The sequence below is a fragment of the Dama dama genome, chromosome 6, assembly GCF_033118175.1.
Source record: "Dama dama isolate Ldn47 chromosome 6, ASM3311817v1, whole genome shotgun sequence".
In the NCBI taxonomy this organism is placed as follows: Eukaryota; Metazoa; Chordata; class Mammalia; order Artiodactyla; family Cervidae; genus Dama; species Dama dama.
In genome coordinates, this window is record NC_083686.1 from 27603146 (window position 1) to 27619273 (window position 16128).

Sequence of the window (16128 nt, forward strand, 5' to 3'; positions counted from 1 at the left end):
ATATGTCCTTAAAATTACAACAATCTTTTTTTTTTTTTTCTAGACGTCAATTTTCACTCCAGCTTTTGGATCAGAAACTAAGGTCAGAGTAAATAGTAATATGAGAACTGAAGAAGTAATAAAGCAAATTCTCCAAAAATTTAAGGTAATCTTTATCAGTGAACTGAACTATAAATATCTTGTGTATAATTGTAAACACATAAATGGATTTTTTCTGAAAAAGACACATAAGCATGTATATCTAAATCAAATATTCAGTTCCAAAAAATTCTTTCCTATGTATAGTTGACCCTTGAAAAACACCTGTTTGAACCCCAGGGGTCTATTTAAATATGGATTTTTTTGTTAACTTTTTATTTTGTGTTGGGATATAGCCAATTAACAATGTTGTGATAGTTTCAGGTAAAGAGCAAAGGGACTCAGCCATACATATTCATATACATGGATTTTTTTTCAATGCATATATTACTGTTTACAGTACATGGTTGGTTGAATCCATGAATGCAGACCCAAGAGTACAAAAGGTCAACCAAGGGCCTAGAGTATACATGGATTTTGGTATCCACAGCAGATACCAAAAAACAACTATATAACATCTTTTAGTAACTGCACTGAGAAATTACCTTATCCCCGGGGAACAGAGAAGATTTTATATCTGAAAGTGAAAAATTAAAGTGAAGAAACAGATACATAATCTGGGTCTGGTTGGCTTAGAAAACACTAACAAAGAATTCATGTCTGTTCATTCTTTTCCATTGACAGATTGAAAATAGTGCCCAGGATTTTGCACTTTACATTATTTTTGCAACAGGAGGTAAGAAAACTTGGTTATTCTTACATGAGTGCAATGTGTTGTTGGTTCCTGCCCATTAATAAGGCAAAAAAGCAGTTTACCTCTTTCTGTGGGAGAAAGGGAAGGAGGGAAGGAAGAAAGAAGAGAGGTGGAGTGTTTTAGATTATTCATTCTTTACAGTTTCAAAGGAAGACAACCTTAGAATAAGGGATCCTAGAAGAGCTTATAGCACAAAAGATTTTGCTTGTTGGCCAGGCATTAAGCTATCTGAATGGTGATCAAAGAGCCCTGGAGCACAGGTGGAAGATTCCCAGGAATTGTAGGCATTTCGGTTGTTGATCTTTGTATTCCTTTCCTTTTCACTTTCCCTTATCATTCTCGCTTTTTCTAGAGTCATCATTGCATACCATTACTCCCTGTAGTGTCTGACACGTTGTGGGAGAGTTTCCTCCTCCTCAGTAGAGAAGAATGTGCAGAACCATGTGGTGGGGGTAAAAGTTAGCATCAGGACCCAAAGAGACTATGTGTGGGGCGCGAGGAGCAAAGAGTAAAAGATGGATTAGAGAAACCCTAAGGCAATATTGAAATGAAATTTTTGAGAGCCTTAAAATAGAAAACCCAGAAATAAACCCTTGCACCTATTGTCAGTTAATCTATGACAAAGGAGGCAACTACACAATGTTGGAGACAGTCTCTTCAACAAATGGTGCTGGGAAAATGGGACAGTTAGATGTAAAAAAAAAAAGAAAAAAAAAAGCTAGATCATTCTTTAACTCCATATACAAAAATAAGCTCAAGATGGATTTAAGACCTAAATGTAAGATTGCATACTATAAAACTCCTAGAGGAAAACATAGGCAGAACACTCTCTGACATAAATCGCAACAAAACTTTTTTCAATCTGTCTCCCAGAACATTGGAGATAAAAACAAAAATAAACAATGGGACCTACTGAAACTCAAAAGCTTTTTCACAGCAAAGGAAGCAATAAACAAAACAAAACTATAGCCCGCTGACTGGGAGAAAATGTTTGCAAATGATGTGAATGAAATGGAATTAGCCTCCAAAAATTACAAACAGCTCATGCTACTTAACAGCAGCAAAACAAACAGCCCACTCAAAAAGTGGGCCGAGGACCTAAACAGACATTCCTCCAAAGAAGACATACAGACAACCAACAGGCACACGAAAAGATGTTCAACATCGCTAATTATTAAACAAACGCAAATCAAAACTACAAGGAGATATCACCTCACACCAGCCAGAATGGCCATCATTAAAACTGAAAAATTTTGAAGTTAAATTATAGAAATGGCTCATGTTGTAATTTAAGTGTCTGATTGCTTGAGCCAGAAATTGAATAAATAAAAAATACATTTTGATCCAGAACAACTATAAGAAAATGGAAATTGGATATCCAAACATATACAAAATTAAAGTCCTTATAAATTGAAAGCTTAAATATAAGAAATATATATATATATATATATATATATATAAATTTTTGAAAGTTCTGAGTGTGTGTGTATATTCATTCTGGTTGTTTAGGAGAAAACTACAAGATAAAAATGCTGGACTGTATAAAATGTAAAAGATACAAATAAAAGATTATGAAGACTATCAGATGAAACATTAATACCTACAGTATCCAAAAGTTCTTGCCAAGTGATAATGAAAAGGCAACCAATATAAAAATACGAAGAAGTATGATAAAGCAGTTCAGAGAATAACAAAATAACCTGTAAATATATTTAGCAAAGTCTAAAACTTAAGGGAATGCAAATATTAAAGGAAATGCAAAGGTCAAGGACATGTATATTCAACCCACAATGCCATATTATCTTTTATCTGTTTCTACTTACTGGCTGGCACGGATAAGAGTAAAAGAGTATGTTCATGCAGTTCTGGAGAAGATCTGACTCCTACTTTCTTGGAACTCATTTTAGCAGTATTTATTAAAAATCTATAATATACATATTCCTTAGCCCAGCAAATCCACTGGTGAGAATCTGTTTCACAAAAATCAAAGAACTATTACCTACAGATTTATATGCAAGGTTATTTATAATGATGGAAAGCTAAAGGCAAAGTTACCCATCATAGAAGAATGATTTAATACATGATTAATATGCAGCTATTAAATGAAATGAGTTAGATCTGTACTAGTTGAATGGAGGGAACTCTACAATACATATTTATTAAAAATGCAACATGCCTATACATGCATAGAGTATGATTTCATTTTTTAAAAAGAATTATAAATCCCTATTTAAATATGTGGTTTATATGAGTATATGATTAGGGAGAAAGGTATGGAAAGATAAATACCAAGCTATTAACATTGATTGCTTGGTTAGGGGATTGGAGACACAGAAAAGACAATGGGAAGGAGAAAAAGCATAAGACAAAAAAAGCAAAAAATAAACTTTGATTTTTAAAAATGTGTACAATAAAAATAGCAAGTGTGACATGACCACTTTTGTGTATTGTCTGTGTGTGTACCTAAAGAGACATACGGAGGAGTGTCCTCTCAAAATGAAATGCTGCTTATCTCAGAGTTCTGGGATCCCGGGGAATTTTTACTTTCTGCCTTGTGCTTTTCCTCATAATTACAAATACATAACCTCATAACCCAATAGTGTATAAGGGTTTTTAACCTTATTGATGAATAATTAGGATAATTGACAAATATAATTGAATATATTTAAAGTGTACAACATAATTTGACATACACATATACTGTGGACTGATTGCCATGATCAAGATAATCAACACATCTATGAGCTCACATAGTTAACTTTTTTTAAACTATTTTTACTATAAAACTATAGTTCTTTATATTTTGCCTGTGAAAATCACATTTCTTATACATGAAATCCAGAACAGAAGGCAATCATAACTAAGACCTTTTTAGGGACTAAGAATAGGGAAAAGAATGGAGATTAGAGCACCTGTTTGGCTAGTAATGTGGAAAATAGATGAGTGTATTTTTAAAACCTTTTATCTATTAAGCCCATGATCTATAACCGTGTTTCTCAAATTGTGGCACACTTCAGAATGACCTGGAGAGTTCATTTAAAAATACAAATTCTCAAGCCCCTCCAGATCTAAAGACAGTCTGGGAATACATATTTCCAATAATTATCCCAGGTGACCATGAAGTAAGAAACATTGCTTTATATTATCAAGCATAAAAAAAATTGAGGATGCAAACCCAAGCTAACATAAGATGTAAAGTTCAAAAGAGGGTTCTGCCACACAACCCAGCAATCCCACTGCTGGGCATACACAGTGAAGATGCCAGACTTGAAAGAGAAGCGTGTACCCTGATATTCATCGCAGCATTATTTACAGTAGCTAGGACATGGAAGCAACCTAGATGTTCATCAGCAGATGAATGGATAAGATAGTTGTGGTACATATACATGATGGAATATTACTCAACTATTAGAAAGAATGCATTTGAATCAGTTCTAATGAGGTGGATGAACCTGGAGTCTATTATACAGAATGAAGTAAGTCAGAAATAAAAACACTAATACAGTATATTAACACATATATATGGAATTTTAAAAGATGGTAATGACGACCCTATATGCAAGACAGCAAAAGAGACACAGATATAAAGAACAGACTTTTGGGCTCTGTGGGAGAAGGAGGGGGGTGGGATGGTTTGAGAGAACAGCACTGAAACATGTATATTGCCGTATGTGAAACAGATGATCAGTCCAAGTCTGATGCATGAAACAGGGCACTCAGGGCCAGTGCACTGGGAAGACCCAGAGGGAAGGGATGGGGAGGGAGGTGGGAGGGGCGTTCGGGATGGGGACACGTGTACACCCGGGCTGAGTCATGTCCATGTATGGCAAAAACCACTACAATATTGCCTTCAATTAAAATAAATTAATTAATTTTTTTAAAAAAAGAGGGTTCTGGTGGGCAAATGAGAAGAGCTGAATTATCAAGGTTCCCCATTGCTTCAGAAGTCACAGAGGAATTAAAGCAGCAAACACTGACTCTGTGGACACGGTAATGAATCATATCACCAGTTGTGGGGATGCTGGGCTTCTAAGTTCTGGACCCTGTCTTGTACTTTTTTCCCAGAGAAGTCCAGTCCAGGGGATGAGAACAGTTCTGACCCTTGGAACTTTTAAAAGCCCAAAGAAACACATGATACCAGAGAGGGGACTAACTGGTCTACCTTTTTCCTGTCAGTCTATTTCAACAGAGCAGACAATTCTTTAACCATGTAAGTCAGACTGTGTCACACCTCTTCTCAGACCCTCCAATGGTCTCCCTTCTCACAGCAAAGTCAGAATCTTTGTGCTGGTCCCATTACCTCTTCTCCTCGTCATTTAATAGCCCTCTCCTCATCTCCATACCAGCCACCTTGTTCCCTAGCTGTTCTTCGACATCTTTAGGCATGCACTGACTTCATGGGTGCTCAATTTACTTACTTATTCTTTTGACACACACTTCCCCTAAATAGCTTCACGATTCCTGTCTCATCTCCTTCAGGTCTTTGCTCAAATATTACATCCTCAGTGAGGCCTTCCTCAGCCATTCTATCAATAATTTAAGACTTTTCCCTTGCGTAAACATATTTGCACACATGCACACTTTCTACCCCCTTCCTTGAGTAATTTTCCCCCTGAATACTTATCACTATATATGATAGGTTTTATTGCTGTATCTTTCTTATCACCATCCTCTCCATGAGTGTAAGGTCCATGAGAGAAGTGATTTTACTCTGCTTTCTTCTATAGTGTTCCCAGCACAGAGAACAGGCCTGGTATATAGTAAGAACTCAAAAATTATTTGAGGAAGGAAGGAGGAAAGAAAATGATTGTAAAGGCACTGTGTCCTGTTCATGCTTCATTCTGATAAAAATGAAGTCATGGATGTGAAACTACTTAGGCAAAAAATTAGAAATATTTTGTGGTAGAAGTGTTTATAATTTTTGGAAATTTGAAGTTCTGGGAATATACCGAATTGGAAGTTATTTTCTTTCTCATGTCATTATTATGGCTGAATGGATGAAGCCCATAGATGTATGAAATAATAAAAAAAAAATACTCCTAATATAAATAACAATTCAGAATATATTTTTAAAGAAAATCCAAAGATTGGATGTGGGGTGAGCGGGAAATGAAGAATTGAAGATAATTACAAAGTTTTGTATCTGAGCTACTAGAAGGATAGAATTACATTAATGGAACTAGGAAAGATCAATAAATATTTATTGAATGAATGTTTTTAGGTTTTGCAAAGGCATAAATGGGACGGCAGTGTCTGAACATCCAAACCAAAGGCAAGGTTAGAATTCTCAGATAGAAAGTCAAATCTCAAAGGATAGCAAGAGAAAGTCTGTTTTTAGTTCATTTAAAGGTTTTAATTTCAACTTGCTTTTTTGAGTGAGTAAAACAACTCCTGTTCTTTATAGGTTTTGCAAAGTAAGTAGAAGAAGCAAAATGAATGGACAAATTATGTTCCTTTTTTTCTCTAAGATGGCCTCCTGACTGTAGTTGATTCTTATTTTCATTTGCAGAGCAGAAACGGCTAAATAAGACAGACATTCCGCTGCTGCATAGACTCCTACAGGGACCGTCCAAAATGAATGCTCGCATTTTCCTCATGGATAAAGATGCAGAAGAAATTAGCAGTGATGTATGGATGCCGTTGCCCTGAATCTGTCTTTGAGCTCTCCTGACCCAGTACCTCCCACACAAACGCTCTATCTTTTTGTTTTTTCTTTCAGGTGGCTCAGTATATCAACTTTCATTTTTCTCTCCTGGAATCCATCCTTCAAAGATTAAATGAAGAAGAGAAAAGAGAGATTCAAAGAACAGTAGCAAAGTAAGTCAAGAGCTCGCACACTGGGTGCTTGGTTCTTTAGTAGGTTTAATGTAGGAAATGTGTCAATGGTTAATACTCTTTTTCTCCTTATTTTCAGATTCAGTGCAGAAAAGGCAATCATATTGAAATATCTTCGAAATAAACGGGTAATAAAAACAGAGACAACAGTTTAGCAGTACAGGTCACCATTGCTAAGACACTTGAACAAAATTAAGTTTTAGTACTATTTCAGTGCATAAATTCTATACTTGCATTTTTTAAAAAAGTATGTGAACTTGAATCTATAGGAAATTGAATGTAAAGCCTGTTTCTCTCTGAAGTGAAGAGGTCAGGTAGGATTCACAGTTGGACTGAAAGAAACTTGAATTTAGTTTCAGTAACTAAAATAAGCTTGGATACTATGTATTCCAAATAGGTTTTAGAGTAAAACACTCAGTGAACTTGAACTTACATGGTATCTTCAGATACCATGTAGCTTAAGCATATTTAACTTCAACTGTAAAGAGAACTATCATCAACTAGCTCTCAGAAATGATTCAGAAGTAATAGCTTCCAGCTCTTGAAATAAAATATCAGCACATTATTATCCCACCAAGAATCTGATGGTGATGGTATTTCATAGTTCCTTAAACTCTAGCCTTTTCATAAAACCTAGGAGTGTCTTTCAGTCCTTCGAGCTATCTATAACATCAGAGCTACCTGTCCTTTGGGACAGAAAACATTATGGACTCTGTTAAGAAATCCAAATCATAATTCTCTCAACCTGAGCCCTTCTTTTTTCCCCCCTCTGTTCTACTGATGAATTTCAAAAGTGTTCTTAAGATTTTTCTTAAGTCAATTGAACTAATTTTCTTTATTTTTCCAAGCAAACATATCATAGAGATTTAAGGTATTTCATCAGCTAGGCTAAGACTTGACCCATGATAACCATTTGTTGCTGAATGAATACAGAAGATAATGCGAAGCTGTGGGATCTGAAGTTGGGCAGGAAATCTGGAGCTCTGATCTTTTTCTCCAGAATAACTCATTTACAAGACAGGGCTCAGGGTCCTTCAAGTCCACTTCACCAGTCTGAAAAAGCATTGAGAATGCCACAAGTATCACCTGTGATTTTACTTATGAACTCTGTATTAAAACAGAGATTTATGCAGCTTTTTTCCATTCTATTTCTATTTGCATTCCTCATAAGCATGGGACTCAATGGACTCACTGACTCAGTGGACATGAATTTGAGTAAACTGCAGGAGTTGGTGATGGACAGGGAGGCCTGGCATGCTGCAGTCCATGAGATCACAAGGAATCAGACACAACTGAGTGAACTGAACTGAATAAGCATTGGATAGGATAAGGTTGAGTGTAGTAAATCCATTTGGAAGATCAGTTATCAAAATATGAAACATGTTTAAGACAAAAGTATTACTTCCCAGTGTCACCAAATCCCAAACTGGATGAAAGTAAAAGTGTGCTATGAACTTTTGAGTCCTAGGAAATCTCCTTTATTGAATAAGATAGTGGCTTGCATCTTTATCCTTTTATCTGTGAGTTAATAAGAAAGTCTCAACTCACTAAAATAAAGCAAATGTAGTGGTTAAAGCTCAGTATACTTATTTAAAGTAGTCTCAAGTACCTGCCATAAACATGACAAAAGATCCATCTTTAATATCTTGAAAGTCTACAAAATGGAAAAAAAAATAATAACAAGTAAGACACATGATTTGAAAAGTAAAATTGCAGAAGAGAAAATGCAAATAGCTACTAAGTGTGTGGGAAAAGTTGTATCTTAATAGTGATCTGTGGTATTAGTCTGTGTCTCATGAGGAGGCAGAAACCACACAGTCATTTAAATGGGGGTTATAATTTCATATAAAGAACTATTTAGCTGTGATAATAGGAAAGTAACTATAAAAATGGAAAGGGAACGCTAAAGGGTACCCTAGTCTGAGGAAGAATACCCAGCTAAGGAGAAGCTTGGAGGAAGGAGTTGAAATGCACTGAAGAAGGTGTGGCTGCAGCCCATCGCATAGAGGAAACGTGCTCTGCTCCCAGGACTCAGCCGGGCCACAGCCATAGGATAAGCAGGAGCAACCCTCTGGAGTGTGGAGCTAGTGGGCAAGTGAGCGCAGGGGCTTCTCTGTGGGCACAAGGCCAGATCACACAGTGTCGGCGTCTGGAGGGCTGCAGGAGACAGAGTCTGGGGCCCAGGTAAGCTGAGGCTGAGGGGTGGGCACCCCGATGAAGCCCGGGGCGCTGCCGCCAGTGCTGCTGGGACTATGAGCTGCGGGAACCATCTCCGCGGGAACCTAGTACATCTCTATGCATGCCGCGGGCTGTGGCATCTTTGAGGCTGCATGGGACAGAGATGGGGCAAGTGGCTTACTGGGTGGTGTGCCCCACAGAGCACTCTCTGGGAGCGAGCACCAAGGTGAGAAGGTGTGGAGAGTCATGATCTGCGTTAGAGCCCAGGACTGTCAGGGGCTCCAGGCTGTGCCACCGCAAACCAAATCAAGAGCTACAAAAGGGGTTGCGGGAGCAAATGCTAAAGAAAGCTGCACCCACAGGCAACTAGCGCTGAAGAAACCATTCTGGGAGGAGCCCCGGAGGAAGAAAGTCAGCTTCCAGGGAACCTGGCATGCCAGCCCCTACGAATCAGGGAAGACCTGCTTCCTCCTACAGTGCTTCTCCGGCGCCCTCTACTGGCGAAGCGTGATATCCTGTAGGCTGCAAAGGAAGCGTATTTCCATGGTCTCTCCTGCGGCAGCTGGGGCCCCAGTAAAGCCTAGCCTGAAAATAAATAATGGTTTCCACGTCCAGTTTCACAGAGCCAACAACAAAAAGTGAATTTGTAACAGAGAGGCAATAAAATAACTGGTATGTCAACAAAATGCAAAGAAAGTGAAATTGGTCTATTAAAAAGATGAAAAAATGATAATATTAAATACTCAACAAATTACAGTGAGATGTACTGTACTCGGTACTTGGACTACTGGCTCAGTGGCAAAAAATCTGCCTGCTAATGCAGGACACCTGGGTTTGATCTTTGGGTTGGGAATATCCTCTGGAGAAGGAAATAGCAACCCACTTCAGTATTCTTGCCTGGGAAATTCCATGGACAGAGGAACCTGGTGGGCTACAGTCCATGGGGTCATAAAAAGAGTCAGACATGACTTAGCGACTAAACAACAAAAGAGAAATAAATGAATATAACTTTCCTTGAGAGCAAATTTAGTAGTAAGTTCACCCTATAATTTTACTTGTAGGGTAAAATTACTTACTTATACTTACGTAAACTTACTTATACTATACTTACGTATAAGTAAAATTACTTATACGAAAATAATCAGATGTACAAAGACACTATGTAAAGAGGACTGTTATTTATTGTGATAAAAGGAAGTAAATAGCCTAATGTTCAAAAATAGAAAAAAAGATTAAAGAAGGAAAAACATTTACCCATAGAATGTAATGCAGCTCTTAGAATTGTTTTCTAATAAATTTTAATTATAAGAGTAAATTCTCCTTATGTTAAGATAAGAATATAGATACAAATATCCAAAAGTGTGCTATCTATAAGATAATATAGATGTTTTTATATGAATATATACTATTATTGTATATATACATGTATGAATGTAGTATATATACTACAAACCAAAAGCATGTTAAATGTGGTTGTATCTGGTTTGTAGAATAAGATATGGGTGATTCATATTTTTCATATTTGTTTATCTTATTAAATAATTTATAATGAACATGTATTACTTTTTAAACCAGGAAATAAAAAATGTATGATTAAAAAGTTACCAACAAAAAAGTAGCAAGTACATGCAATCACAGAGTTCTACTAGATGCAACAAAAGGCAAATAAGCTATTCTAGTGAGATATTAACATCACTGCAGTGGTAGTTTTGAATATGTCTGTGAAGGCTTTGATACTCCGCCTTTCAGAGACTGAGTCTAATCCTCCTCACCTTGCCAATGGGATGGACTTAGTGACTCACTTTTAAGGAGCAGAGGAGAGCACGGTGCCAGCTGTCACTGAGGGAGACTGGGTCATAAAAGTCACTGCGGTGTCCTCCTTGCTTCTTCTCTTGGATTGCTTGCTCTGGGGGTGCCAACTGCCACATCCAGAGAGGCCCTGGGGAAAGGCCTATGACAGGAACCGAGTCCTTCTGCCAAAAGCCAGCAAGGAATTGAGGTGTCCCCTCCACAGTCCACAGCCGTGTGAGTGGGCCATCCACTCACCCCAGTCAAGCCTTCAGATGACTGCAGCCCTGTCTAAGAGCTTGCCTACAACCTCATGAGAGACCTGAGCCAAAACAAAAAGAAAATACCAGCTAAACCACTCCTGGATTCTTGATCCTCAGAAAATGTGTGAGATACAAAATGTTTGTTGTAATATCCTGCTACATTTTAGGATAAGTTGTTACATAACAATAGGTAACTGATAACAATTTCTGAGATGAAAATCTGTTCATTTCAAAGACATCTTTCTGTCATTCAAGAATATAAGCTTTTGTAACAGAACTATTCATCTTTCTTTTAAATGGTCCAAATATTTCACTACCAGTTACATATTAGTTCAAATTCAGTTCTAAATAATGTTAAACTGATTAATGGTAGAGGTCCTGTCACATTCATCTTTGTATAGTTTGCTGTATTTAATATTGTGTCCTTTGTATAAGATGTGCTCAATCAAAGAACTGAATAAATTAATGAATGAATAAAAGAATGAGTGAATAAATTGTCTAAAATATTTTTATAAAATCCCCTGTAAGTATGCTTCCTTTTTCAAAAATCTGATCTAGTAGCTAAAAATATATAGAAACTTTTCAAATGGTTATTCTCTAAGATGGTGGTGTATTTTATTATCTCTTGGCAGTATGAAATATACAGTTAGGCAGTGTTACTATGGAATTTTGTTTAGGGTTGTTCCACATGGCTTCAAGCACTGAAGGATAAAGACCTACATTTGCAAGGCAGTTGATGAGGTGGAAAAGATGGCAGATGTGTCTATTATATTGAGATATCTGCATGTGAAAGGAAAGAAAGGGATAGGATGCAATTCAAGAGGGCAAAACCCTTCAACAGCATCCATTTGTCTTCTAAATAACAGCTAACCTATTAGACTGAGACATTTGAAACTGTCCATATTTGGCCTACAAAGGCAACACTTTCATATTGTTCAAACTAACCTCACTTTAGCATTTGTCAAGCACTAGTTTAAGTGCCTTCCATAGTTCAACTCATTTAACGTTCATTACACTTCCAAGAGGAAATTAACCTTTAAATCCAACTGGAAAGATGAGGAAAGTAAGTCATGGAGAGGTTAAGAGGTTTGCTAAACTCTTTAGTAGAAGACCAAGGCTCCAGAATCCTTGGTTCTATGGTTCCAGAATCCGCACTATTAACCACAAGAGTATATGGCTTCACCCTAAACTACACACCTTCAAATGGCAGTCTGTCTGTCTTCATTTGTAATAAAGAAATAATAGTACCTACTTCATTATACAGTTGTAGAAGTTACAGGAATAATACATTTAAAGGCTGACACTTTGCCTGTAAGAAGTGTATGATAAATACTAGCTATTGTTATAACTAGGCTTCCCTGGTGCCTCAGACAGTAGAGAATCTACCTGCAATGTGGGAGACCCTGGTACAATCCCTGGGTCAGGAAGAACCCCTGGAGAAGGAAATGAGTACCCCAGTATTCTGCCTGGAGAATTCCACAGATGGAGGAGCCTGGCAGGCTACAGTCCATGGGGTCACAAAGAGTTGGATACAACTGATCTACTAATACTTTTCATTGTTGTAACTAAGCTACAATGTGTTCCTATCCAGCATTGTAACTAGGCTTTCACTGAGTCTTACTACTTTACTCTTGTCTTCAAACCCACCACATTTTCTAGTCACTGGCCAGGGTCACTCCTTCCATGAACTTTCCTGGTCTCTGGGGTAATGTGTGATCTCAAACCCCTGGGTTCTACCTTATCAGTTAGCTCTTGTGACACTGGAAATGTGAAATCTGCCCATTAATATAATTCCTCATGTGATTATATCTTGTTTAAATTCATTAGTGATCTGGCCATATCATATTCATATCATTCCTTACAATACCTACCACAATTTATTGAACATAATAGATACTTTGATGTTTTTTGGATTTAATTTGCTAATATTATATGAACACATTGAAATTACTGGAATGAGGAAAAACCAAAATCAAGTGTAGAGCACTGAAAAGAGCATTAAATATTTTCTCTAATCAAAATCGTTCATTTAGTAAGCACTAAAATATCACTGCTTTTTTTTTTTACTTCATTACACAAAAAACAATCTGGAAAACTAAGCCCAAAGAATAAGTTCCTTATGTCTTTCTCCCAGGAGTTCTGGGGGAAAAAACTGCTGATACACATCATCAGTGAAAGTTCAAGTTAATACGAATATATTGGGATTCCTTGGTGACAATGTCAGCATCACATATCTAGGGTAAAGATGAACGAGAATCCTGTTACAAAAGTAACTTTCTTACAAAACCATTTCATTCAGCTCATCAATAATCATTTTCAGTAGTGGTATGGATAGAAACCCTAAGTGGCACTTTGGATCTTTTTCATTCCAGAAACCCAGCAGCCAGGTCCCAGCTTGATGTGGCATGTGGCTGCCCATTATATCCACCTGAGACCTTTGAAAGCCATACAACCCCCCTCCCCACCCTTGAGTTCATATTTCCATTGCTGCTTCTGAGAAGTAGAAAGTTTAAGAGAAGAAAGGAGTTTGCACAAGAGTTGGAATAAACAGATTTCTCTGCTGAGTAAGAAACTAGAGATTTAGTGTAGATTGGCTAGCCTTCTTGGGTAGCATTGTGAGTAGATGAAAACTGACACTATTGATTTTTATTCTGAGTATTAAACATGCATTTCATTATTCATGAAAAACAAAATGCAGTTCTCAACAAAGACCCTACGATGACATTTTCTGGAATCATTTAGCCTCCCAAAAGAAGCTGGCACTTTTCGATCAGTTTGGACCCCTAAAAAAAAAAAAAAAAAGCAAATAAGCACATCTGTGAGAAAGAGAAAACAGCTAAACAGCTCTGATCCCCAAATAGAAAATCTTTAAGATTTCCCTGTTGCATGAGCTATGTTCTAATATGCCCACCTCTCAAGGTCTTAGAATAGAATTGCTCATAGACCTAGTCCCTTAGCTTAAGGACTTAATTCACTGCAATGACACCTATGTTCAAGACCCCAGATATGGCATAAATAAAAATTTGCTTCCTTCTCACTAAAGTATGGCACTCTTTTGCTGCAGAGTAAAAATGAACAATCATCATCAGCTTCCCACTGCATTTTAAAACAGCGCTAGGGTAATCCCATATTGCATACGTACTCAGTCGCTGAGTTATGTCCAACTCTTGGCAACCCCATAGACTACACCTGGCCAGTCTCCTCTGTCCATGGAATTCTCCAGGCAAGAATACTGGAGTAGGTTGCCATTTTCTTCTCCGGGGGATCATGTGTGTGTGTGTGTGTGTGTGTGTACATACACATGTATCTTTTTAAAATATTTATTTATTTATTTGGCTTGCCAGATCTTAATTGGAGCACAAAGGATCTTTGATCTTCATTGCGTCATGCAAATTCTCAGTTGTAGCATGTGGGGTCTAGCTCCCTGACCAGAGATTGAAACCAGGCCCCCTGCATTGGGAGTACAGAGTCTTAGTCACTGAACCACCAGAGAAGTTCTCCTATTTATTCGTCTTAATATTCTCTTCCATTATAAGTTATTACAATACACTGAATATAGTTCTCTGTGCTATACGTAGGTCCTTGTTTATCTATTTTATACACAGTAATATGTATATATTAATCCGGAACTGCTAGTTTATCTCCTTCCACCCCCTACTCTTCCCTCTGGCAATCATTAAGTTTGTTTTCTGTGTCTGTGAGTCTACTTCTCTTTAGGAAATACATTCAGTTATATCATTTTTTAGACTTCACATAGAAGTGAATAGTACACTATTTGACAAATAGTACACTATTTGTCTTTCTCTGTCTGACTTACTTCACCTCGAATGATAATTTCTAGTCCATCCATGTTGCTGCAAATGGCATCACTTCACTCTCTTTATGACTGAGTAACATTCCATTGTGTGTGTGTGTGTGTGTGTGTGTGTGTGTGTGTGTGTGTATCCTTTATCCATTCATCTGTTAGTGGGCATTTATGTTGCTTCCATGTCCTGGCTATTGTAAATAGTGCTGCTATGAACTGCGGTGCATGTATCTTTGAAAAATTAGAGTTTCCATTTTTTCTAGATATATGCCCAGGAGTGGGATTGTGGGTCATGGTAGGTCTATTTTTAATTTTTTATAGTGGCTGCACCAACTTACATTCCCACCAACTGTGAGTGAGGGCTCCTTTGTTCTCTATCCAGCATTTATTCGTAGACTTTTTAATGAGGGCCATTCTGAGTGGTGTGAGATGACACCTCACTGTAGCTTTGATTTGCATTTCTCTCATGATTAGCAATATTGAGCATCTTTTCATGTGCCAGCTAGCCTTCTGTATGTCTTCTTTGGAGAAATATCTATTTAGGTCTTCTGCTCATTTTTCGATTGGGTTGTTTGGTCTTTTGATATGAAGCTGAATGAGCTGTTTGTATATTTTAGGAATTAATCCCTTGTCAGTAGCATTGTTTGCAAACATTTTTCTCCCAGCTGGTATGTTGTCCATATAGCAGACTACTAACCTATCATTCATCTGAACTTTGAAATAAATATTGCTAGTCTATTTCTCCACATCCTATGACATGCTTTTCAAGACTCTCTACATTCTAGATATACCAGGATATAACAATTTTCCAACATCCTTTCATTTCTTTTGAAATCCCAATTCAATAATAGTAGCAATATACCAGAAAGAATAAAGCCTATTGAAAAATCCACCATCAAAGTAAGAGCTATTGACAAAGTTCTGAAAAACAAAGTTATTGATATGATATTAATCAACATCTCAAAGTGCAGAGATAGGAGCTCAGAATAGCAACATGAAGAGATATTCCAGCAGTAAAAGACCAGAAAGTCATTGATTTCTGAGATACTTTGGTTTTTATCTGCTGCTCAATCCATTTTTTAAAGCTTCCTAAAGATTCCAGAAGTCACTACTATCTTTTCAATATACTATTTTTTACTGACCCTATTATTTACAGCTGAAGAATTCAAACTAACATACAAGCTAAAAAACAAAACTGTGTAAATATATGGATAAAATAATGATTTAAACACATAAGGACCCCAAAAGTTTTTCTCCTGGATGCCCATCCTGAAAACATACATAAGTACATACACACTTTAGAATTTAGACCAGAAAAACTGAAAATAATCCAAGAAAAAATTACAAAATGGAATTTTAGAAATAGTCCATTTCACCCTAAGTTACACTGGGAAGACATTTTCCATGGATAGTCAGTTCTAGAAATA

The 16128-nt window shown here is 37.1% G+C and overlaps 2 protein-coding genes across 8 annotated transcripts in view; one reads left to right on the plus strand and one right to left on the minus strand.

Moving 5' to 3' along the window:
• The window catches only part of RASSF6 (Ras association domain family member 6), a 65195-nt gene extending 53838 nt beyond the window's left edge, over positions 1–11357 (plus strand). For 4 of the 7 annotated variants that reach the window (XM_061145796.1, XM_061145800.1, XM_061145802.1 and 1 more), the window contains 5 exons: positions 44–145; positions 763–814; positions 6342–6460; positions 6552–6649; positions 6747–11356. In XM_061145796.1, coding sequence (XP_061001779.1) covers positions 44–145; positions 763–814; positions 6342–6460; positions 6552–6649; positions 6747–6822 — 447 coding nt within the window. In that variant the 3' untranslated portion in view covers positions 6823–11356. Of the gene's footprint in view, positions 1–43; positions 146–762; positions 815–6341; positions 6461–6551; positions 6650–6746 lie in introns of all 7 variants that reach the window. The other 3 variants (XM_061145797.1, XM_061145798.1, XM_061145799.1) reach the window with 1 other exon arrangement.
• Positions 11358–13634: 2277 nt separating this feature from the next.
• Positions 13635–16128, minus strand: part of LOC133058685 (alpha-fetoprotein-like) — a 42582-nt gene continuing 40088 nt past the window's right edge. Inside the window, exon 14 of the mRNA XM_061145560.1 lies at positions 13635–13679. Coding sequence (XP_061001543.1) covers positions 13635–13679 — 45 coding nt within the window. The remainder of the gene's footprint in view (positions 13680–16128) is intronic.